Source organism: Oncorhynchus clarkii, chromosome 4 (genome assembly GCF_045791955.1).
Source record: "Oncorhynchus clarkii lewisi isolate Uvic-CL-2024 chromosome 4, UVic_Ocla_1.0, whole genome shotgun sequence".
Lineage (NCBI taxonomy): Eukaryota > Metazoa > Chordata > Actinopteri > Salmoniformes > Salmonidae > Oncorhynchus > Oncorhynchus clarkii.
Genome location: NC_092150.1, coordinates 40,594,156 through 40,620,215, shown reverse-complemented (window position 1 = coordinate 40,620,215; position 26,060 = coordinate 40,594,156). Strand labels below are relative to the sequence as shown.

At 45.4% G+C, this 26,060-nt stretch overlaps 1 protein-coding gene across 1 annotated transcript; it reads right to left on the bottom strand.

Annotated features, from left to right (window-relative positions):
* Nucleotides 1–840: 840 nt before the first annotated feature.
* Nucleotides 841–25,871, bottom strand: LOC139407982 (cilia- and flagella-associated protein 57-like). The gene is given in 21 exon segments (XM_071151835.1): nucleotides 841–1,034; nucleotides 2,670–2,796; nucleotides 3,039–3,182; nucleotides 3,270–3,404; nucleotides 3,752–3,868; nucleotides 4,508–4,651; nucleotides 6,075–6,233; nucleotides 6,975–7,148; nucleotides 10,463–10,653; nucleotides 10,869–10,962; nucleotides 17,332–17,487; nucleotides 17,788–17,949; nucleotides 19,786–19,959; nucleotides 21,520–21,732; nucleotides 22,040–22,153; nucleotides 22,279–22,444; nucleotides 23,327–23,619; nucleotides 23,837–23,993; nucleotides 24,277–24,572; nucleotides 25,178–25,491; nucleotides 25,715–25,871. Coding segments are annotated over 21 exon segments (3,681 nt in total).
* Between the last annotated feature and the right edge of the window lie 189 nt (nucleotides 25,872–26,060).

Sequence of the window (26,060 nt, the reverse complement as noted above, 5' to 3'; positions counted from 1 at the left end):
ACTTTTGAAAACTCCAATGGGCCCCATCTCATAAAAAAAATATGTAGAAAACTCAAATAGGAATTGTTCTACTTTTTATTTCCAAGTTGCTTTAAAAAAAAAAAAAATGCCATTAATGATTACTGCTAAAAGGCACTTTAAATATGCAAACATTTTCTTTAAATTATTTTTACTATGATGTGGAGGTCTTATACTGCATGGGTCTGTGTGTTGGGAGAGTGGTGGTGGTGAGGAGGTTATGTATTGGTTTGGAGAGAGGGTGGTGGTGGTGGTGGTTATGTATTAGTTTGGAGAGAGGGTGGTGTTTATGTATTGGTTTGGAGAGAGGGTGGTGGTGGTGGTTATGTATTGGTTTGGAGAGAGGGTGGTGGTTATGTATTGGTTTGGAGGGAGGGTAGCTTGGCGGTGGATGGGGTCTGTAGGGGTGGTGATGGTGGTTATGTGTTGGTTTGGAGGGTAGCTTGGCAGTGGAGTGGGGTCTGTAGGGGTGGTGGTGGTGGTTATGTGTTGGTTTGGAGGGAGGGTAGTTTGGCAGTGGAGTGGGGTCTGTAGGGGTGGTGGTGGTGGTTATGTGTTGATTTGGAGGGAGGGTAGCTTGGCGGTGGATGGGGTCTGTAGGGGTGGTGGTGGTGGTTATGTGTTGGTTTGGAGGGAGGGTAGCTTGGCGGTGGAGGTGGGTCTGTAGGTGTGGTGGTGGTGGTTATGTGTTGGTTTGGAGGGAGGGTAGCTTGGCAGTGGAGTGGGGTCTGTAGGGGTGGTGGTGGTGGTTATGTGTTGGTTTGGAGGGAGGGTAGCTTGGCGGTGGAGGTGGGTCTGTAGGTGTGGTGGTGGTGGTGATGGTTATGTGTTGGTTTGGAGGGAGGGTAGCTTGGCGGTAGAGGGGGGTCTGTAGGGGTGTATCTTCATCAGGACCTGTATCTCCTCTCTCAGTCTCTGGATCTCTAGGCGCTGCAGCTGGATGATGCGGTCCCCTTCGTCCTCCTCATTCAGATGGACCACCATGTTACTGGGGTTGGCCCTGGGAGACAGCAGGGCTGGATATAGGGACCAAATACAGAGTGAGATCATGCAGGAGTTACTTTATTGGGAAGTAGAAGTAAACCAATAGGACTTTACCCTAAATTCTTAGGATTTACCCCAAACAACGTATGCCTTCTTAGGATGAAACAGTGACCAGACACCCACTTCTTAAGCACTTACAGTTTTTCACAATTCCTGACATTTTATCTTCGTACAAATTCCCTGTCTTAGGTCAGTTAGGATCACCACTTTATTTTAACAATGTGAAATGTCAGAATAATAGTAGAGAGAATGATTTATTTCAGCTTTTATTTCTTTCATCACATTCCCAGTGGGTCAGAAGTTTACATACACTCAATTAGTATTTGGTAGCATTGCCTTTGAATTGTTTAACTTGGGTCAAACGTTTCAAGTAGCCTTCCACAAGCTTCCCACAATAATACCTCATGATGCCTTCTATTTTGTGAAGTGCACATGTCGCTCCTGCAGCAAAGCACCCCCACAACATGATGCTGCCACCCCTGTGCTTCACGGTTGGGATGGTGTTCTTCAGCTTGCAAGCATCCCCCTTTTTCCTCCAAACTTAACAATGGTCATTATGGCCAAACAGTTCTATTTTTGTTTCATCAGACCAGAGGACATTTCTCCAAAAAGTACGATCTTTGTCCTAACGTGCAGTTGCAAACCGTAGTCTGGCTTTTTTATGGCGGTTTTGGAGCAGTGGCTTCTTCCTTGCTGAGCAGCCTTTCAGGTTATGTCGATATAGGACTCGTTTTACTGTGGATATAGATACTTTTGTGCCCCTTTCCTCCAGCATCTTCACAAGGTCCTTTGCTGTTGTTCTGAGATTGATTTGCACTTTTCGCACCAAAGTACGTTAATCTCTAGGAGTCAGAACGTGTCTCCTTCCTGAGCGTTATGACGGCTGCGTGTTCCCATGGTGTTTATACTTGCAAACTATTGTTTGTACAGATGAACGTGGTACCTTCAGGCGTTTGGAAAAGGCTCCCAAGGATGAACCAGACTTGTGGAGGTCTACAATTGTCTTTCTGAGGTGTTGGCTGATTTCTTTTGATTTTCCCATGATGTCAAGCAAAGAGGCACTGAGGTAGGCCTTGGAATACATCCACAGGTAAACCTCCAATTGACTCAATTATGTCAATTAGCCTATCAGAAGCTTCTAAAGCCATGACATAATTATCTGGAATTTTCCAAGCTGTTTAAGGGCACAGTCAACTTAGTGTATGTAAACTTCTGACCCACTGGAATTGTGATACAGTGAATTATAAGTGAAATAATCTGTCTGTAAACAATTGTTGGAAAAATGACTTGTATCATGCACAAAGTAGATGTCCAACCGAGTTGCCAAAACTATAGTTTGTTAACAAGAAATTTGTGGAGTAGTTGAAAAAACTAGTTTTAATGACTCCAACATAAGTGTATGTAAACTTCTGGATTCAACTGTATATGAATATAAAAAGTTATTATACAGACTATACACACAGTGACACCCAGTGGCTAGAAATATGAACGCTCTACTTCAAAGAAAAGTTCAGGGAACTTAACTCAACCAATCTTTCCAATGAGTAGAAAGCTGCACTCTATTCTCTTTCCTGTAAATCAGAGAGATGAGAAGAGAAAGAGGTCACCCTTGAGTGTGCTGGTCTGCTTCAGGCCCTTCTTTCCCATCATACTCTTGTAGTCATGGACCTGGGAGTCCGCCAGATGCAGCTGCCGCCGCAGGTCGTTGACCTCACTGATCAGAGTCACGTTCTCCTGTAGCAACCAATCAATTATCCAATTAAGCAATCAAGTAATCCAGTCAGTCAATTAGTCCGTCCGTCTGTCTGACAGCCAGTCAAGGACTACGACATTAAAACGACAAGCCTAGCTTTAGGGTGTCATTATAAATGGGAATGAAACCAAATCCACAAATTATATGAAAATAGTTTTGGGCACACAGACACACTTATCCACCTAACCCAATAGTCCTTTCTGAGAAGTCTCGTCTCTGTCACCTGCATGATCTTGACGTTGTCAGCATGGTGGACCACGCTGTCTTGGGCCAGCTTCCTCTTCAGGGACGCCACGTTCCTCTCCAGGTGGTCCCTTTGCCTAGCGTACTCCATCTGAACGTTTGGGTCCACACTAACTTTATCCAGCTGAGAGACATGAAGAGCAGCCATTTAAAGATGTGTATTCATTCACTACTTCTTAACAGGAACACACAGTAGCCAACGCTGTCTCACCACGTCACTCTGCTGTGCGTAGCGGTCATACAGGTCTCTGATGCTCTCCTTCAGCCTCTTGGGCTCTTGGATGAACCCCACACAGTTATGGAGGTCCGTCTTGAACCTGCGTACCAGGGCCTCCACATCTCTCACCTGAGAAGGAGAAGAAAGGAAAAGTGAGGGATGGAGGTGAGACTGTGGGTGAAGATCGTGGAGAAGAGAGGAAAAGTGAGGGATGGAGGTGAGACTGTGGGTGAAGATCGTGGAGAAGAGAGGAAAAGTGAGGGATGGAGGTGAGACTGTGGGCGAAGATCGTGGAGAAGAGAGGAAAAGTGAGGGATGGAGGTGAGACTGTGGGTGAAGATCGTGAACTTGTCAGACACATTGGGTGACACTGATCTTCAGACAAAGATAAAGGCACAAATATAAACGTATGGACCTCTCTCTCTCTCTCTCTCTATCTCTCTCTCTCTCTCTCTTGCTACGTATACAGTACACACCTTCTGCAGGCCCTTGTGCATTTCCTTGTCAGTGGTGGTGAGTTTGAGCTTCAGCTCAGCGATGTCCAGCTCTCCCTGAGTGTTCTTCTTGTGGAAGGTATCCAGCTCCTCCTCCATCTACAAGTCACCGGAAGCCAATAGCCTTTTTACATCGTTTTTAAAAATACATTTAGCAGACACTCTTATCCAGAGCAACTCAGTTAGTGCAGTCATCTAATGACAGCTAGGCGAGACAGCCACATTATCACAGTCATGGTAAGTAAAACAAAATTCTCGCATTAAGTAGTTATGTGTGAAGTCAGTGCTAGTAGGAAAATACGAGTGTGAGTGCAGTTAGAGTGTGTGTGTGGGGGGGGGGGGGGGCATAGCTTTGATCTCCATATTCTCCACTCTCTCCCACCTCCCTCTATCTCACACAACTGATCTATAGGACTCATCTAAACCCTGATCAACCCTAAATCGATATGGACCCCAGTGCTCATTTCCATGTTGATGAAAAGGGCCTGAAGTTGGCAGGCACTTTAAAAAAATATCAATGGTGACAAGTGCAAAAGTAGGAACTGATTTTTTTTTCTGTGAATATTGAATTCTCATTCTAATCAAAGAGACATTTCAGTTAGCCTACTGTGGACAACCGCCGATAGAATGCATGTATTCAAGGGACATTTCAGTGATGGTTTTTAACAATTTCAAAAATGGCAGTTATCCCGTTAAAGAGCTGATAAAGGAGGAAGAAGAGAAGCCATCTTGTTTCACCTCGTGGATCTGCTCCTTCATCTCCTTGATATCATTCTCTCTGGGCTCTATTTGTTTCTTCAGCTCTTTGATCTTGTAGTCCAGGACAAATTTAAACTTCTCCAGCTCCTGGTTCTTCTTCTTCAGATCATAGATGCGTTTCTCCTACAGTACACAGGAACAGGACAAGACTTTAGCCTGGTCCCAGATCTGTTTGTGCTGTCTTGCCAACTCATTGTCACGCAACAACAATAGGAGTTGGTAAGAAAGCATAAATAGACTTCAGATCTCTGTATAAAGTTAAGTTTGTATTCACACTAACAGACTACACATTTAACAGCCATGAGATTTTTATAGTGACTTTTTTCAAGTTCAATTATGTTCATGGTCCTCTTCCAAACTTTGATCCCATGAAATTGATAGGAAATGTAATTTTGTATAGGTAGTTCAACAATAAAAGCCCTTTGGTGATCCAAATCTAAATGTTCGGCTTAACTTCTGGGCAGCGCCTCTTAATGTTCAAATGCATTATCGTTAGAGACAAGCGAGCAAACCAGACAAGAGAGCATAGGAACAACAGATGCCAAGGTTATTGCTGCTGAGTGTGAATCTTTATTCATGAAGAGGAAGGTGTTTCAAATGAACTGAGGGGATCCTCTTTTGATGCAGAACCATTTTGTTTGAATTTACTCCCTGTCCAATTAGCTGTTTGAAACCGTTTAATCTTGTGTGTGTGTGTGTGTGTGTGTGTGTGTGTGTGTGTGTGTGTGTGTGTGTGCGTGTAGGGGGGGTGATCTTTTCATAGGACAGCATCTGTGACATTTACACACTAATTAAGTTTCCCTCTATGCACAAAGAGCCAACAGAGAGAGATGCAAATGCCTTTCTCCCCTGTCTACCCCTCATAACACTGATGGTAAAATATGTACATGCTCTTTAAGGGAAATAACACGCTACAGTGTCTCACACATCAATAGCGCTAACAGCAGCATGCGTGCTGTCAAGGAGGTTTTACGCGCTGGCACATGTTGTGCATGCCTGTGTGCACGTGTGTGCACCTATGCACGTACGCGTGTGTGCGTATGTGAGTTCGTGCTCACAGAGCAGGTGTCTGAGTGGGATTAGTCATTAGTGGACCTTCATTTCTCAAGGCTCAGTGCTGTTTTGCGCCGGGGGGAGGGGGGGGGGGGGTCTTACAGTCACCTCGTCTGGTGTGATGCATGGCACTGGGACTCAGTCAGGATGAATGGCTGGCTGGGGGAGAGGAAACTTTTTGATGGACAATCTATAACAGCGTATGAGTTGACTGTGTTTGATTCTGAGAGAGGGCCATTAGAACAAATTGAACTGGAACACAATCATACGAGTAGATCTCCATTATACAAAACGGACTGTTGTTCCTTCCTCAGTGTTTTGACAGTTTCAGTGACGTCCAGTCACCTATACCTTCCATGTTTCTGCATACCTTGGAGGCAAACCAATCATTTCTGCCTCGCTGCTTTTGGAACAAAACTAACCCTCTCCTTTCCTCGGCATCTTGCTGTACCCCCTGCACCTCTTGCACCCCTCACCCCAGCCACTCACTCACCTTGTCTTGGATGGTCTCGTCCCTCTCCTGGATCGCTTTCTTCAGAGCCAGGATGTCCTTTTCCAAGGACTTGACGATGGCCTGTAGCTTCTGCTGCTCCAACTTCATCCTCTCCTTCTCCACGTTGCTGTTGTCTATATCCTTCTGGAGGCTGCTGAACTGCAGTGTGTGTGTGTGTGTGAGGGAGGGAGGGAGGGAGGGGTAGAGGAGGAAAATGTCATCAGTCACCAGTCCTCATAACTCATTGTCCCTTACACAACGGTCATATTCTTTTTAGCTTCCATAACCCATAACAAGGCCTCCACATCCAAAACCATATTGGATAGTAAAAAAAAAAGGAGACAAAAAAAAAGACAGAGAAAAGACAACATATAGACAGAGTGGGACCGGGTGTATAGGACGGCTGAATGTGCAGAGGATCTGATTCAACGTCATCCCTTTCCATTAAAGTGATCCCTGTGATATTGAGTGAGCATGCAGAGGGAGTGCATTAGAGCCTAACTGTGGACAGACGGACATGCCCTGCTTGCAGTCTGATTGGCTGTAATTATGATCTACCACACTGCAGGCTGGGAGAGAAGAGCTGACTGGGAGGTGTGATGAAAAGGCAGGCAGGGGCTAGGTGGGAGAGGGTTGAGTGGGGTGTGTAGGATGGGATGGGACTTGGAAGCAAAGTAGGGGTGAATCTTGCATCCTCCCGTTCTCTCCCCACTTCCTTCTCAAATTATCAGAGGAAAGCGAGGAGAGCATTGGAGAGGAGCCTCTGATCTTCTCCTCCAATGCTCTCCTCTTAACCCTCTGATGTTCTGAGAAGAAGGCAAGAGGACAAAAGGACAAAAGGAATCAAGGAAACTTTTGAGAGAGATTGGAGGAGTGGGAGCGAGAAGATCATGTCTCTACCTTCTTCTTCATGATGCCTGTGTCTCTCTTCATGCGCATGTTGGTCTCCCTCTCGTCCCTCAGCCACCTCTCGTAGCGGACCCTGATGTCCTGGATCTCCCTGTCCCCATCCTCCTCCATCTGCTTCCTGCTCTCCTCAAACTCCCTCGCCTGGATACGAGACTCCTCCTGGCACTACAGAGGGTAGGGAGGGAGCAAGAAATAAGTGGGAGATGGTAGAACAAGCTTCCTTCTGACACTAGGACAGCAGAGTCCCTGTCCATCTTTCGAAAAACATCTGAAACCCTACCCTCTTTAAAGAGTAACTTAAATATTCCCACAGCAACCACCCCTCACCCCCCACAAAAAAATAAAAAACACCCTTGCCTTTCGTGTACTAATACTTGACTTTGTTCTACCAGTACTGGTTTTGCTGATAGCTACTTTATTTAAAAGAATACTGAGATGTGGATGTCTCACCTAGCTACACTATACAGTATATATACACGCATGTAGACACCCCTTCAAATTAGTGAATTTGGCTATTTCAGCCACACCCGCTGCTGACAGGTGTATAAAATTGAGCACACCGCCATGCAATCTCCATAGACAAACAGTGGCAGTTGAATGGTCTTACTGAAGAGCTCAGTGAATTTCAACGTGGCACCGTCATAGGATGCCACCTTTCCAACAAGTCAGTTCGTCAAATTTCTGCCCTGCTAGAGCTGCCCCCGTCAACTGTAAGTGTTGTTATTGTGAAGTGGAAACATCTAGGAGAAACAAAGCGAAGTGGTACACAAGCTCACAGGATGGGACCGCTGAGTGCTGAAGCGTGTAGCGCGTACCTCGTCTGTCCTTGGTTGCAACACTCACTACCGAGTTCAAAACTGCCCCTGGAAGCAATATCAGCACAAAAAGTGTTCGTCGGGAGCTTCATGAAATGGGTTCCCATGGCCGAGCAGCCACACACAACCCTAAGATCACCATGCACAATGCCAAGCGTTTGCTGGAGTGTTGTAAAGCTCACTGCCATTGGACTCTGGAGCAGTGGAGACACATTCTCTGCAGTGATGAATCTGCAGTGATGAACCTTCTGGCAGTCCGACGGGCGAATCTGGGTTTGGCGGATGCCAGGAGAACGCTAACTGCCCTAATGCATAGTGCCAAATGTAAAGTTTGGTGGAGGAGGAATAATGGTCTGTGGCTGTTTTTATGGTTCAGGCTAGGCACCTTAGTGCCAGTGAATGGAAAACTTAACGCTACAGCATACAATGACATTCAACGGTTCTGTGCTTCCAACTATGTGGCAACAGTTTGGGAAAGGCCCTTTCCTGTTTAAACATGACAATGCCCCCAATCACAAAGCGAGGTCCATACAGAAATGGTTTGTAGAGTTCGGTGTGGAAGACTGGCCTGCACAGGGCCCTGACCACAACCCCATCGAACACCTTTGGGATGAATTGGAACACCGACTGCGAGCCAGGCCTAATCTCCCAACAATCAGTGCTCGACCTCACAAATGCTCTTGTAGCTGAATGGAAGCAAGCCCCAGCTGCAATGTTCCAACATCTAGTTGAAATGCTTCCCAGAAGAGTGAAGGCTGTTATAGCAGCAAAGGGGGAGACTATCTCCATATTAATGCCCATGATTTTGGAAAGAGATGTTTTGACGAGCAGGTGTCCACATACTTTTGGTCATGTGGTGTATCTTAAGATGAACGCAGTTAGTCGCTCTGTATTTAAAAAAAAAAATGTGATCGAGAAAGAAAAAGGGAAGGCGAAAGAGGTAGCAAATAACAAGGCAAGGTATAATGGGAAGAGTTACGTGGAAGAGAAGGAATGAGACACAGAGAAAGAGAGAGGTGAAAGGACAGAGAGTGAGGATAAGAAAAAGGGGGGGCACGAGATCGAAGGGCAGAAGGAGAGCGCGATAAAGACGGTATGAACGGGAGCTCTGCCTCACAACACAGACAGAGGTTAGGCCATCCTAGCGTGGCATCTGTGAAGATGGATAATCCCATTGTTGGGTGTTTGTTTATGCACCTTTAGTACATCCTCAATTACCCCAGTCAGGACTAGGCTACTGAGATGCTCTGCATTCCATGTGTGCCTCTCTCTCTCTCTCTACAGAGTTAAATATTAAGGTGATTATGTGGAGAGCTCCCTGTGGAGAGCTACAAAGGGGAACTTAGAGTCAATGGTGGAAGGTTGGGAAGGCCCAATTATGTGTGTTTCATCAACAGTATACTTCTGCATCTACTATTTAGATTCTTTTTTTGTCAATTTCAGCAGATGCTCTTTTCCAGAGTGACTTACAGTAAAGAGTGAGGCCATACATTCCTATACTGGCCCCCCGTGGGAATTGAACCCACAACCCTGGCGTTGCAAGCGTCGTGCTCTACCAACTGAGCCACAAGGGATGATGGACAAAACTGTCAAGAATATAAACTATTGAACTGAAACTGCTCACTCAGAATGGCTCTGTTCTAGACATAACTTTACTGGGGGAAATACATGAACTGGGGTCATTCTTACATGAGAAGTCTCGTTTTGCTACTCTCTCTCTCGGGGATATGGCTGCTCTTTGCGCTTTCTTTTTTAATCTAGAGTGGTCGGTATTGCAGCGCAAATCCATGCCGGAGATTTCTATTCTGCTCTCTACAGGGCGGAAGACTGTGACTCTGTGTGCACTGCACAGGTCCTTCAAGGACTTCCTAAACTGGGCCCTGAGCAGAGAGCTGCTTTGGACTCGGACATTACTCTGCAGGAACTGTCCACTGCAGTTATACAGATCTCCTCTGGTCTCCCTGGTATTGATGGTTTGCCATCAGACTTTTTACAAACGTTTCTGGGAATGTATTGGGTGGGGGGGAACGAAGTGTTCTGTGAATCCTTCCAGGAGGGTTCTCTTCTAGTGTCTTGTCAACTTGCTGTGCTTTCGTGATTATTTCTTGAGTATGACATCTGAGGGCTAAATGGTAATGTGATGTATTGTAGTGTGGGGTCTTTACCCAATAAAGGGGATCTTAAAATATTCTCTCTCTCTCTCTCTCTCTCAGAATGAAATAATGAGGTGGTTATGCAGGCCCAGTGTTGCGCCCCCCACATACCCCACCCCGCCACTCACACCCCCATTAGCAATGATGGGAGTTGACGTCGTATTTCCTTAAAGATTCCGCAGACATCCTCGATCGGAGAACCTGGTGCTCCGATATTCATTTGTCTCTTCGCTTCCAATCAGTGTCACAGCAGGGAGGAGAGGAGAAAGAGAGGACAGAAGGGAGGGTGAAGGTTGCCGCTAAATGCCTGACTAGACTACATCGCCTTGAAGTAAAGCCAGGAGTTTTTCCGGACCACATGATCTGACCAGGGAGAACTCTGGGCGCTAACCCCAGGTTATTCCTGGTGAGGGGAAAAAACAGGACCCTATCTGTGTGGACTCTATATAAAGCCGCAAATCCCATCTCCAAACATCCCCATACAACCCCTTGACATCCTAGTATCCACTACCTGCTCCAGCACCAGTAGTTTCTCCTGCATCTTTCCCTCGTAGTAGAGGGTGAGCTCCTCCAGGGCAGCAGTCTTGCTCTCGTCCATCTGCTGCAGCTGCTTTTCATAGTCCTGCTGCATCTGCTGAGACTTGAACTGCAGCTCCTGGTACTTCTCATATTCCAGCATCAGCTTCTGACTGTTGGCCGATTCTAAGGGAACGCAGAGAGAGACAGAGAGGATATCCAATGAGGACCCTGGATCAAACACAGTTAATGCTATCATGTGCTGCTGTCAATGTTCACACTGCAATGGGAGTCATTCAAGTCTCATTCAAGTCTCTTAACTACAAACTTAAAGGTCACTTTTGTTTTCTTCTGAAAGATGGACAATAACTGAGAATAGCATAGAATAGAACAGAACTTACCCATATCCTGCAGCTCTTTGGAGTGTTTCTCCATGACCTCGAACATGGTCTCCTGATTAGCTACCTCCATATTGTCTCTCTCTGTCTTTAGGATCTGACGGGAGAGATGGAGAGAGGGATGAAGAAAGGTGGAGAGGGATATCTCTGCACATGCACCTCACTGAGGTGTTCCCTTTACGCCAGCCCAGCCAGAGCCACTTTCAATTCTCATTTCCATGTATCGATCTAGCAGTAGCTCTTATCAAGGCCGACTCTTACAAGGCAAAGTACACTCAGTGCATACCATAATGAGAGTAGAACACTTTTGAAAGTTAAACCGTGTTAAAAGTATTATACTGAGCTACACGCTTAGAAAAAAAGGTGCTAAGTAGAACCATAAATGGTTCTTCGTTTTGTTCCTTTTTGGTGCTAGGTAGAACCATTTGCAGAAGGTTCTACCTAGAATGTTCTTTATAATCAACCAATCATTGTACATGGAAAAACATAGATATTTAAACAAACTATTCTGAAAATCACCCTTCATTAGCGCATGCTGTGAAATATGATATATGGTTCTATGTAGAACCCTTCTTGCCTTACAAAGAATTATCCTCCAAAAACGGTCCCTTAGGATGTTAAAGGTTCTAGGTAGAACCCTATCCCCCAACAAAGAACCCTTTTGGGACCCTTTTTTTTCCGAAGACAGTACAGTACAGTAAACAGACTCAGAGTTATTTGGTACAAGGTAAATCAAATGGGGAGACCAGGGGCAATTGAGGCCACTTGAACTAGGCCGATCACTTTTTTTTATATATATATAAGGAACGAATACATCTGTTTCAGTAACAGTAGCTGGGGTCAAATGTAACTCCTGAAAAATAAACCAAATACATTCACTTAACTTTTTAAAAAACGAATGTTTATGAATTATCATAGACATAAGTAATGCTTTTGAAATAAATATTATTATTTATATATACGCCCACAAAAATACTACAGTTTACTATAGAATACTACAGTACTTACAATAGAAATCTTAAGTAAACTGTAGAATACTATACTACACCCTGCAATATCCCTAAATCATGTCAGTGGAGGGTGCTGAGTGGACAACAGCTCATAATAATATCCAGAACGGAGCAAATGGAATGGCATCAAACACCTGGAAACCTTGTGTTTGATGTACAGTATTTGATACCATTCCACTGATAACTCTCCAGTCGTTACCACGAGCCCGTTCTCCCCAATTAAGTTACCACCAACCTCCTGTGGATCATGTGTAGTACTAACAACAGAATGTTGTAGTATACTGTAGAGCAGGTATTCCCAAACTGGGGAGTACATTTATATTTTCCAACATGGCTATACATTTGGATGAGTTATTTTTCTTGCCAGAGTAGCCTCGTTTCACTGCCAAAAATAAAATGAAACCATCAAGTGTTCAGCGAAATAACAACACAATGTCAAATACAGGAAGCCAAGTCAAATAATTAAAATCCAATCACATTAACCGTTACTCTCTCGCAGAAATTTAGAAACGAAACATGACAATTTGAAAAATAAGACTCTGGAGTTTTTTGAATAGTAAGACGTGTATAAAAGAAACAGATACCATTAATAATAAGGGTCTAGAAGTGTCTTATATGGTGAGCTACCGAGTGGCAAGCCCCATACTATTGTGGAGAACTTAATTCTTCCTGCTACCGCGGATATGGCTGGGACAATGCTGGGGGGAAAAGGCTCAAAAAAACTATACAGACAATGCCTTCATCAAACAACACTGTTTCACAATGCATCAGTGATATGGCAGGAGATGTTTTGAAACAATTACTGCTTCGTATACGAGCCAGTGAATTATATGCGTTACAGCTGGATGAGTCAACAGACGTGGCGGGCCTGGTACAGCTCCTGGTATATGTCCTTTGCATTCATGGGGGCTCAATTAAGGAAGACATCCTCTTCTGGAAATCAGGACAACATGATAGGATATTTTTAAAGTACTGGACACCTTTGTGACATCAAATGGACATTGGTGGTCAAGATGTGTTGGTATCTGTACTGATGGCGCAAATGCCATCACAGGGAGACATAGTGGAGTGGTAACGCACGTGCAAGCAGTTGCTCCCGACGCGGCAGCATCCACTGAAAGGCTCTTGCTGCCAAGGGAATGCCTGAGGTCTTATTGTCAGGAGCGGCCGGGGGAGTGGGCAGCGTTCGTGCCCTGGGCAGAGATGGCCCAGAACTCGCTCCGCCACTCCTCCACTAACCTCGCCCCCTTTCAGTGCGTACTGGGGTATCAGCCGGTTTTGGCTCCTTGGCATCAGAGTCAGACCGAGGCTCCTGCAGTGGACGACCGTCCTGCGGTGGACGACGCCGCCCATGTTCACCTTCAGCGCGCCATGCTGTGCCAGAAATCCGGCGCAGACCATCACCGCAGTGAGGCCCCGGTGTTCACACCGGGGGACCGGGTCTGGCTCTCGACCCAAAACCTGCCCCTCCGCCTGCCCTGCCTGAAACTGGGTCCGCGGTTTGTGGGGCCATTTAAAGTCCTGAGGAGACTGAACGAGGTGAGTTACAGGTTACAGCTCCCCCCCGATTACTGTATTAACCCCTTGTTCCATGTGTCTCTCCTCAGGCCAGTGGTGGCTGGCCCGCTCCAGGAGTCTGAGGTGCGGGAGGTTCCTCCGAGGGGGCCCCGGCGTACTCCGTTCGTTCCATACTTGATTCGAGGCGTCGGGCATGGGGACTTCAGTACCTTGTGGACTGGGAGGGGTATGGTCCGGAGGAGAGATGCTGGGTTCCGGTGGAGGACGTGTTGGACCCTTCAATGGTGCGGGAGTTCCACCGTCTCCGTCCGGATCGCCCCTACGCCTCACCCTCCGGGTCGTCCCCGAGGCCGATGTCAGCGCGCTGCAGGAGCCGCGCGTCAAGGGGGGGGGGGGGGGGGGGGGGGTACTGTCACGACTTCTACCAAAGTCAGTTCCTCTCCTTGTTCGGGCAGTGTTCGGCGGTAGACGTCACCGGTCTTCTAGCCATCGCCGATCCACTTTTCCATTTGTTTTGTCTTGTTTTCCCACACACCTGGTTTTCATTTCCCACATTACGTGTTGTGTATTTAACCCTCTGTTCCCCCCATGTCTTTGTGTGGTATTGTTTGTTTGTAAGTACTTGTGCACATGTTGACAGGTGCGCGTCAGGTTTTGTACCCAAGCTGTTATTTTCTTGATGCTGTTGGTTTTGGAACTAAACTGCTCCGGCTATTACCTAGTTCTGCTCTCCTGCATCTGACTTCCCTGCCACCAGTTACGCACCCCTTACAACTGAGACTCTCTCCAATACAACCCAACATTACAGAGTTATGTGCATCCTCTCAAGCACACCCCTCTCATTAACCTGTGGTGAGTTATTCACAATTATTGATTAACAAATATGGTTTTATATGTAAGATGGCTAAATAAAGAGCAAAATTATGTATTATTATTATAATATTATTATTTGTGCCCTGTGCCCTGGTCCTTTTGTATTTTACTATAGGTTTTTTGCGGACTGTAGTATTTTGTAGTATTTACTATAGGGTTTTTGCGGACTGTAATATACTGTACTATTTACTGTAGCGTTTTTGCAGACATTACTGTAGTATTTACAATAGTATATCTGTTATATTATCTTCGACATAGAAGTGGAGGCTTTCTCCTTGAGGAGAAACTCACACTCATTCTTATATTTAATAAATGTATCGTATAGTGTGTGTGTGTGTGGCAGGCTTACAATGATGGCAAAAAACAACATTTGAGAGTGCGTTGACCCTGGTGCTAGAGGGGGTACGCAGCTGGAGGTTGAGGCACGTGACTATAAAAACAGTGAATACTATAGTATTTATATCATAATATACTATAGTATTTTTTTCATGTGAGTGTAACCAATAATTACAGTAACATCCTTATTTCTGCATGGTCATTCTGTTCCTCTCAAAACATTTGAATAGTCTGATGGTGCCCAACTGATATTGGGCTCCCAAGTGGCACAGCAGTCTAAGGCACTGCATGTCAGTGCTAGAGGTGTCACTACAGATACAGCTTGGCTTCGAACCAGGGTATCACATCCGGCTGTGATAGGGAGTCCCATAGGGCGGTGCACAATTGGCCCAGGTTTGGCTGCTGTAGACTGTCAATGAAAATAAGAATTTGTTCTTAACTGACTTGCCTGGTTAAATGGAAATATATGTTTATCACCTCTTTGGCAATCTATAGTACTCCAAGGCTATTTAAAGTATTTTTTAAAATGTAATGTCACGCCCAGACCTTAGAGAGATGTTTTATTTCTCTATTTGGTGAGGGTGTGATGTGGGGTGGGCATTCTATGTTTTGTATTTCTTTGGTTTTGGCCGAGTGTGGTTCCCAATCAGAGGCAGCTGTCTATCGTTGTCTCTGATTGAGAATCATACTTAGGTAGCCTGTTTTCCCACCTATGTTGTGGGATCTTGTTTTTTTTTTTAGCTCTGTGAAGCCAGCAGAACGTGACGTTCGTTATTCCGTTTGTTGTTTTTGTTTGGTGTTCTGAGTATTAAAGACTTACCACGCTGCACCTTGGTCTACTTCTTCAGACGATCGTCACAGAAGATCCCACCACAAAAAGACCAAGCAGCGTTTTCTGTAGGAATGGACATGGGAGGAGATACTGGAAGGCAAGGGACCCTGGGCACAGGCTGGAGAATATCGCCGTCCTAAGGAGGAGCTAGAAGCAGCAAAGGCGGAACGGCGAAGATACGAGGAGTTGGCACGACGAAGCATGCACGAGAGGCAAAGGCAATCTTTTGGGGGAGGCACACGGGGAGATTGGCGCAGTCAGGTTATAGACCTGAGCCAACTCATCATGCTTGCCGTGGGGAGAGTGACTAGACAGGCACCATGTTATGCGGCTCTGCGCCGTGTGTTACAGGTTTGCATGCACAGCCCGGTGCGCTCTGTGCCAGCTACTCACAGTTGTCGAGCTAGAGTGGGCATTCAGCCAGGACGGATGGTGCCGGCTCAGCGCATCTGGCCTTCAGTGCGGCTCTTCGGTCCAGGATATCCTGCGCCGGCTCTGCGCACTGTGTTTCCGGTGCGTCTCCACAGCCCAGTACGTCCTGTGCCAACGCCCCACAGTTGCGGGGCTAGGGTGAGCATCCAGTCAGGACGGGTTGTGCCAGCTCTGTGCTCCAGACCTCCAGTGCGGCTCCACGGCCCAGTATATCCTGTGCCAGCTCCACGAACCCAACCTCCAGTGATGATCTAAGGCACAAAGCCTCCAATGATGATCCATGGCCTGAAGCCTCCAGGGATGATCCATGGCCCGACGCCTCCAGTGATGATCCATGGCCCGACGCCTCCAGTGATGATCCATGGCACGAAGCCTCCAGTGATGATCCATGGCCCGACGCCTCCAGTGATGATCCATGGCCCGACGCCTCCAGTGATGATCCATGGCACGAAAGCCTCCAGTGATGATCCATGGCACGAAGCCTCCAGTGATGATCCATGGCACAAAGCCTCCAGTGATGATCCATGGCCCGGAGCCTGCAGTAAGGATCCATGGCACGGAGCCGCCATGTTTTTGTTTGGTGTTCTGAGTATTGAAGATCATGAACACTTACCACGTTGCACCTTGGTCTACTTCTTCAGACGATCGTCACATATAATTAATGTGTAATTCGTACAATCCTAAAGTTAATATAACTTTTTTTCATCATTGGCTGCTTGGCTAGGGTTTATTTTAACACTGCATTACAATTGCCACCAACCCAGTAGCAATGACAAAATCTCATGTGCCTAGCAAGGGACAACAATAGTGACATGTCAAACATTTCAATGTCAATGTTTAGCCAACATATAGTGATGAAAATGATGATAGCTTGAATTCTTGAACATTAATGCTCAAGACAGTATAAGAAAAATTCAGCAGTCGTAAAAACTACTTTCAGCTGCAAATAGTGAGGGAGAGAACCTAAATGGGCATGTGCTGAGAGAGTTTCATCACTCTAGCTTGTTTCTGTTTGGAGAAATTCAAGGTCCCTTTTACAATTGCCCCGGTCTCCCGTACTAGTTCATACCATATTAGTGTTTATCTCAGAGCTTATTTACCATATACATGTAGCTTCATCACTCTAATTTACTAAATGAATTGAATCAAATTGATGAGTACTATCATGCCTGCTCTCCCTCCCTGGCGCCAGGCTGCTCATCATTACGCACACCTGTCCCCATCGTTACGCGCATCAGCACTTCTTTGGACTCATCTGTACGCCATTACTTTGTTGAATGCCACCTCCTATATCTGTCTGTTTCTCAGTTTGATCGCTGTGTCAGCATTACTTTCGTTATGTTTCCCCTGTCCAGACGCTGTCCTTGTTTGTTTCATGTCGGTTATTTATTAAAATTAAGTACTTTATTTAGTTAAGTTGTTTGAGGTAGGTAACTGATTATGTTTGAAGCCCTCTCTGTCTCACCTGTATGTTGGTCTTGAGCGACTCCATCTGCCGAACAAATGTAGTTGACAGCTCCTTGGTCTTTTCGTTGTAGTTCATGTCCTTCAGACGGAGCTGGTACTCATTCTCCATCTTCAGCTCCTCCACACGTGTCTTCAGCTCTAACATCACCTGGTTCTGTTATAGGAGGACAGGAGGTAGTGAGGGAGAGAATGAGCGAGGGACAAGGTAGAGAGAGAGAAGAAGAGTAGTAGCAGTGAAGTGAAGTGAGTGGGAGAAGAGAGAAAAGGAGGCATGAGAGCAGGGGAGGAGAGGGGGAGGAAGAGGAGAGGACGAGAGGACAGGAGGACAGGGATAATGTGATTAATCAGGTTAGAGTAGGAGTGACCATAGCCCTCGCAAACCTACAATAATGGAACACACCCAACCCATGTATCAAGTCAGTGTAATGCTCCAAAAATCCCCATGGTGGGCTACCTTCTCCTCCAGGTCTGACTTGGTGATGAGGATCTCCTCAGCGTAGGTGATCTCCTTGTCTCTCTTCAGGCCGCGGCCCTCCTTGTCTATGATCTTCCAGATGAGCAGACAGCCGTCCTCAGAAACCGTCAGTAGGTACTGGTCATCAAAAGTGATCACCATCTGAACACAGAGAGGACACACACTTCAACACCTCCGTTCAGTGCATTCGGAAAGTATTCAGACACCTTGACTTTTTCCACATTATGTTACATTACAGCCTTATTCTTAAATGGACGAAATAAAACTTTTCCTCATCAATCTACACACAATACCTCATTATGACAAAGCAAAAGGCGATTAGAAATAATAAAAAACTGAAATTGAGCTCAGGTGCATCTTGTTTCCATTGATCATCCTTAAGATGTTTCTACAACTTGATTGAAGTCCACCTGTAGTAAATTCAATATTTTTGACAATATTTGGAAAAGGCACACATCTGTCTATATAAGGTCCCACAGTTGACAGTGCATGTCAGAGCAAAAACCTAGCCATGAGGTTGAAGTAATTGTCCATAGAGCTTCGAGACAGGATTGTTTCGAGGCACAGATCTGGGGAAGGGTACCAAAACATTTTTACAGCATTGAAGGTCCCCAAGAACACAGTGGCCTCCATCATTCTTAAATGGAAGAAGTTTGGAACCACCAAGACTCATCCTAGAGCTGGCCGCCCGGCAAAACTGAGCAATCAGGGGAGAAGTGTCTTGGTCAGGTAGGTGACCAAGAACCAGATGGTCACTCTGACAGAGCTCCAGAGTTCCTCTGTGAAGATGGGAGAACCTTCCAGAAGGACAACCATCTCTGCAGCACTCCACCAATCAGGTCTTTATGTAGCCAGACGGAAGCCACTCCTCAGGAAAATGTACATGACAGCCCGCTTAGAGTTTGCCAAAAGGCACCTAAAGACTCTAAGACTGTGAGAAACAAGATTCTCTGGTCTGATGAAACCAAGACTGAACTCTTTGAACTGAATGCCAAGCATCACATCTGGAGGAAACTTGGCACCATCCCTAGGGTGAAGCATGGTGGTGGCAGCATCATGCTGTGGGGATGTTTTTCAGCGGCAGGGACTAGGAGACTAGTCAGGATCGAGGAAAAGATGAACAGAGCTAAGTACAGAAAGATCTTTGATGAAAACCTGCTCCAGAGCGCTCATGACCTCAGACTGGAGTGAAGGTTCACCTTCCAACAGGACAATGACCCTAAGCACACAGCCAAGACAACGCAGGAGTGGCTTCGGGACAAGTCTCTGAATGTCCTTGAATGGCCCAGCTAGAGCCCGGACTTGAACCCGTTCGAACATTTCTGGAAAGACCTGAAAATAGCTGTGTCGCTACGCGCCCCATCCAACCTGACAGAGCTTGAGAGGATCTGCAGAGAAGAATGGGAGAAACTCGCCAAATACAGGTGTGCCAAGCTTGTAGGGTCATACCCAAGAAGACTCTAGGCTGGAATCGCTGCTAAAGGTGTTTCAACAAAGTACTGAGTAAAGGGTCTGAATACTTACGTAACTGTGATATTTCAGTGTTACATTTTTTATACACTTGCAAAAAATTCAAAAAAACAGTTTTTGCTTTGTCATTATGGAGTATTGTGTGTAGATTGATGAGGGAAAAACTATTTGAATCATTTTTAGAATAAGGCTGTAACGTAACAAAATGTGGACAAAGTCAAGGCGTCTGAATACTTTCCCGAATGCACTCAAATCAATGGCCTTTGTCATCAATCTTGAATTCAGCGCGTCATCAAAAATCTAATCAAGTCAAATTTCATTGGTCACATACACCTATTTAGCAGATGTTATTACGGGTGTAGCGAAATGCTTGTAAAAAAGGTTGTGTCGGTTTTTGTGTTGTTGTGGGTTCATTACACAGTAATCGCTCAAATTGTGATGCGTTGTGTAGTGTTCCATTGCAATGCACAGTATTTTACTGTTTTGTGAAGGTATTGCAAGTCTTACCTTGGTGACAGGTGAAGAGTGGGCCTGGTACTCGATCCAGTCCTTCTGGGTGGACAGGGGGTACTTGATGGCCCTGATGGTTCCGATGGAGGTCCCAGTGAAGAGCGTGCGCCCAGAACGGGACATAGCGATGGTGGTGTAAGCCACATCTTCAGCGGGCACTTCACGTAGGATCTGACAGAGAGAGAGAAGGGACAGCCAGGGGATGAGGACACAGTGGATGTGCATATAAAGGCTACCAATTTTTTTTTTTTTTTACCTTTATTTAACCAGGAAAAGCCCATATAAAGGCTACCATATAAAGACTACCATATAAAGGGTACTATCAAGGGATGGCGAGAAACAAATGCAGCAGAGGTAAAGTGTTGTTAATATTCATGCATAACATTAACATTATTATGCCAGCCTCACCCAGGAGTGTACATGTACATTTTTAAGTAGAACTAAGTTACCCCGAGGGACTCATTTATTGAAGTGGATATTCTGTCAGTGAAAGTTGTTTACTTCACCAACACTTGGAATGCAAATAGCCTAATGGGGAAGGATGAAGGCATCCAACATCCAACAAAACCACTGATCTATTCAGGACTGGATAAAACTCTTCCAAATTGAGATGCTTATGATTGTTGTGGGTTCTTCTCTCCAAGCTCCAGCAGCTCAGAATAACTCAAAGGGCCTCTATCTGACGGACTGTATCCTCTTCCCTGATTATTTTCACAGACTGTCAGAAAGATGGCCGTCAACTCTCTGGCCCCAGTCATTATGACGGAGAGGGAAACACTATTTATTTCCCTTTCAGAACTTCACTTCACACAGCTGGAAACTGACACCATCAAAACAATGTAATGAAGAGTTAAGGGAAATAAAATATTAACTCAAAACATTCAGCATAGTACCGCTCTTGAAGGAAACTTCTGCATACTAAGAATAAGAACTGGCTAATAAGTTCTAACTGCACCCCTCAATTATTAAAACCATCTTATAGCTATTATTATAGCCAGATCCTCAAAATGTTCTTCAGCTGCACCATCAAGAGCATCCTGACTGGTTGCATCACCGCCTGGTATGGTAACTGCTTGGCATCTGACCGTAAAGGCGCTACAGACATCCAGGACCTATATACTAGGTGGTGTCAGAGAAAGGCCCCAAAAAATGTCAAAGACTCCAGTCCCGGCAAGCGGTACCGGAGCGCCAAGTCTAGGAGCAAAAGGCTCCTTAACAGCTTCTACCCCCAAGCCATAAGACTGCTGAAAAATGTATCAAATGGCCACCTGGACTATTTACATTGACAACCCCCCCCCCCACACCTTTGTTTTTACACTGCTGCTACTCGCTGTTTATTATCTACGCAGTCACTTTACAAATTACCTCGACTAACCTGTACCCCTGCACATTGACTCGGTACCGGTACCCCCTGTATATAGCCTTGTTATTGTTATTTAATTTTCTTGTGTTACTTCTCGCATGTGAATTTTGTTGTTGTTGATTTGATTACAAGACAAACCTGATATAATTTTATAGCATCATTATAACTGACTATATCTCAAAACTAATACGCAGTTGTCAGAGTATCTGACATTTCAAATCAATTTAAATCTAATGTTTTACATCAGCAGTTGTCAAGAGAAGCTTTACAGTAACCCAGCCTAGACCCCAAAGAGCAAGCAAAGCAGAAGCAACGTACAGGAAAAACTCCCTAGAGGGAAGAAACATGTAAAAAATTTTGGGTCTCACTTGACAGGCCTGGATCTCTTTCAGGGTACAGTCGGTCCCCACGGCGAAGATAGTCTTGGCGTCAGGGGAGATGGTGACGCTGGTGTAGCTGCAGGACTTGAGGACGCTCTCCGACTCCCGCTTGCTGGTCAGGGTGTTCCACTCGTACACAGCCCCCTCCATACCACACGACACCAGCCTGCTGTCATCACCACTCCAGGCTATGGAGCGCACCTGTAGATGGAGACAGGCGAGCCTCAAACAAAATACCCACTTGCGGTCACGTTATCTCTGCGACCCTAAAGCTATAACTAGGGCCAAAATGTTTTTCCTGGTCAGGTCACATGGCCAGGAACTGTTGGCCTGAGGTGAGGCCTACTGGAACTGTGGTTGGTCAAGCGGCTGCCAGATGTGGGCGAGAAAATATGCCGGAGGCGGGCTGCTAGTGGGCTAGTTGGAGCTTGCTAGCTAGGGTCTTACTCTCTGATGATGAATCACACGGTAAACCATCAGTGCCCTCCCCCAGTGTACCATTCCTAACCTTCCCATTGTGTCCTTTGAGGTTGAGGACGTTCTCGAACGTAGTGGTGGAGTAGATGTGGATGATGTTTCCATTGACCGCAGCAAACAGGTGTCCTCCGTGACTGAAGGCACACTAAAAGGAAAAAGCGTACAGTACACTGCAAGAGCTGGAATAGCTAGAAATCAATGTTTGAGTACCAGTGATGTTCAGCTATCGACAATGAGGCACTGTTGGCACTGAGAACTCTTCGTTCTGACCTCTCTACAGGCTCGCACGGTGAACTCCTTGAAGGTCCTGACGTCGTCTATGAGCAGGTTCATGAGTCGCAGCTTGTCAGAGAAGCCCACCATGACAAACAGGCCAAACGGGTGGAGGGCGATGCTGAACGCCTCCTCCTGGAACTCCTTATACAGCTCGAGGGTGCTGGGGGGGAACGGAAAGGAGACAGACCTAACAAAGGCTTTAAAAAACAGACCTAATAAAGGCTTTAAAGAACAGACCTAATATAGGCTTTAAAAACAGACCTAATATAGGCTTTAAAGAACAGACCTAATATAGGCTTTAAAGAACATACCTAATATAGGCTTTAAAGAACAGACCTAATATAGGCTTTAAAAACAGACCTAATAAAGGCTTTAAAGAACAGACCTAATATAGGCTTTAAAGAACAGACCTAATATAGGCTTTAAAGAACAGACCTAATATAGGCTTTAAAGAACAGACCTAATAAAGGCTTTAAAGAACAGACCTAATAAAGGCTTTAAAAACAGACCTAATATAGGCTTTAAAGAACAGACCTAATATAGGCTTTAAAAACAGACCTAATATAGGCTTTAAAGAACAGACCTAATATAGGCTTTAAAGAACAGACCTAATATAGGCTTTAAAAAACAGACCTAATAAAGGCTTTAAAAAACAGACCTAATATAGGCTTTAAAAACAGACCTAATATAGGCTTTAAAGAACAGACCTAATATAGGCTTTAAAGAACAGACCTAATATAGGCTTTAAAAAACAGACCTAATATAGGCTCTAAAAACAGACCTAATATAGGCTCTAAAAACAGACCTAATATAGGCTCTAAAAACAGACCTAATATAGGCTCTAAAAACAGACCTAATATAGGCTCTAGAAAACCTAACAGCCAGCCAATATTTTTTTTTCTCAGACATACTGTAACTACCATTCAGTGTCTAAAACAACAAAGGAGCTGAGTTAATCATCACAGGCTGGGACACTGTATAGACTTGACATAAACTCCAGAAAATCTGTATTAAAAGGGATTGTCAAACCCGCAGCTCTTACTTGGTCTCAACGTTCCAAATGCGTACAGACTGGTCCAGGGAGCAGGTGGCGATGATGGGCTTGCGGATGCAGACGGACAGGCCGGTGATAGGCCCAGAGTGGAAAGAGTGGGACAGGAACTCAAACTGGACCTGCTCCCCCTTGCTCATCTCAGCAGAGGACAGGGTGATACTGTAGAGCTGACCACGATCTGTGCTGGTCACTACTGTCTCCTCTGATGGACTGATGACCAGAGAGACGATCTGCTGCTGCTCTGCATGGCTGGGCTCGTGACTGCACTGGTCTGAGGGGATCTGAATGGAACACATACATGAACACACACACACACACACATATACATGCACACCCAACACAGTTACATTAATACAAAACACACAAGCATAAATACAAAGGCAGAGACTTTATCAGAAACCTCTTTACAAATAGTCTATTTGTACAGAAGGTGCGTAGATTTGCAGTATACAGCTCGCTTGAGTGATTGTTATAGTTTGGCGAAATAAATTCTGTCACCCTGATCTCCCTGGTCTTCCTGTAGTTGTCCTTGTCGTCGGTTCTCTCAAACAGATACACAGTCCCAGGACCGGCCGAGCAGGCAAAGCCTTTTGAGTAAGCTGTGATGACTGTAACCCGTGGCAACTGAGGGGTCTCTTCATCATTTCCCTCTGCACTGTAAAACATTTTATTTGTATTATTATTATTACGGCATTAGGAGGGTAACATACACAGACGTTTCAGCTTTCACCTTCTTAGGTGTGCAGGTAAAAAGAAACACAGCAGGCATGGAAATTGTGTGACATCTGTTCTGTGCCCTGTGCAATGAAAGAAGTTGCTCAAACTGGATTCTAACTGCCTCTGTGGTATGATATCCAAGAGCACTTTAGATTGGTCTAACTTTCTAAAACAGCTAATTTGGTAACATTTTATTTCCTGGTAGATAGGTAGGTTATTACTGTGTCAGCACAAGCCTCTCTCCTTATGCCCACCTGTCTGGGTCCTGTGGCATGGTGGTCTTGGTGGTCACACTCATGTCCCATCGGAGGTCTCCAGACTCAAACACCATCAGCCTCCCAGCTTCTGTCCCTGCAATCACCCTCTCCTCAGACATCCAGGCATGGGATAGGAAGTTATGGGTCTCTTGCTTATGGAAGGTGGACTGCTTCAGAACCCCCTCTGCATAGCGGAACAGCTTGAAGACCCCATTCCCACTTACACAGATCTGGGTGTTGTCGTATGGGTTCAAGCTGACCTGGAAACATAATACACTTTTTGAAAAAAGGGTTCCAAAAGGGTTCATCGGCTGCCCCCATGGGAGAACCCTTTTTGGTTCCAGGTAGAATCCGTTTTGGTTCCAGGTAGGACCCCTTTGGGAACCCTTTTTCCAAAGAGTGTATTATGTTTCCATAGCACCTTCACCCTCATTTCTAAGAGTGTTGAGTGTGAGACAGTGCCATCATAATATAGCTTTTGAAAGTAAATAAGTATGTGTGTGATCAGCTACAGAGTGAATACTATAACAGAGTAAGGAGCAAGGACCCAGAATGCGATTTGTTGCCTTACCTTAGGGTTTCCCAATGTCAGTGCTGGGGCCCTCCCTGGGTGCACGTTTTGTTTTTTGCCCTAGCACTCACATCTGATTCAAATAATCAAAGCTTGACGATAAGTTTGTTATTTGAATCAGCTGTGCAGTGCTAGGGGGAAAAAAACAACATGCACCCATGTTGGGAAACCCTGCCTTATCTATGGAAAAATAACACTGCAATTTTGAATGAACATGCGGATCATTCCACATCACCATTTCCTTGCCAACGACTCTTCCCTGGCCCCAATAACAAGAGAGCAGTCCGACATCACCTGGTTGACTGGATTAGTGGCCACAGTGGTCTTCACCATGGCCATGACCTTCTGCTTCTCCCACATCCAGTAGAAGAGGGTGTAGTCTGGCGCTCCTGATTGGCCAATGAAGTACTTGGAGTCGGTGGAGAAGGCCATGGAGACAAACTCCTGGACATGGATGTCCCCTCCATTCAGCACCTTCCTCTTCCGGCTCTGCTCGTGCTGCAGGTCGTACACCGTAATGGTGGCCCTGTCTCCACGCTCCGACACCGCCAGGTAGCGGCGGTTTGAGCTGATAGCCAGGGCATACATTCCCTGACTCCTCTCCAAACCTAATGAGCAAAATCAAAGATGAATCACAAAGACAACATAACTGGAAGTTGGATATCTTTAACAGGTTGTTAACAGCAACAACAACAAAAAGTATGCCAGGTTTAAATTAGTCTATGAATAGATTTCAGAGAAAGTGATGTAGTGTCAGAGACACTAAACAACTATAACACACCCTGACCTTAGCCATATTGTTGTACTCCTGAGATGTGAGCATGCAGATACCTGGGATAAACCTCTGCCATTTCTGATCAATGTTATAACGAACACAGTTATTCCCGGATGGGAAGATGACAGTCTGCTCATCAAAGTAGAACAGGTTATTGGCAACGCCCCTCTGCAAACCAAAGCTGTAGTGGCACTGGGCCACCACTGCAGACATCAGAGTGTTGTCAAATCAAAGCTGCAGACTAAAATCTGCCAGTGAAAGGACAGAAGAATAAAAAACGAATTCAGAAGGGTTTTGATCTTTAAAATATGACAAGCAAAACTCTTAAGGAGACTAATTAAATTATTTAAGACCATATTGATCCTTTTCACTTTGATCTGAAATTGCGCTATTGGACCTGTA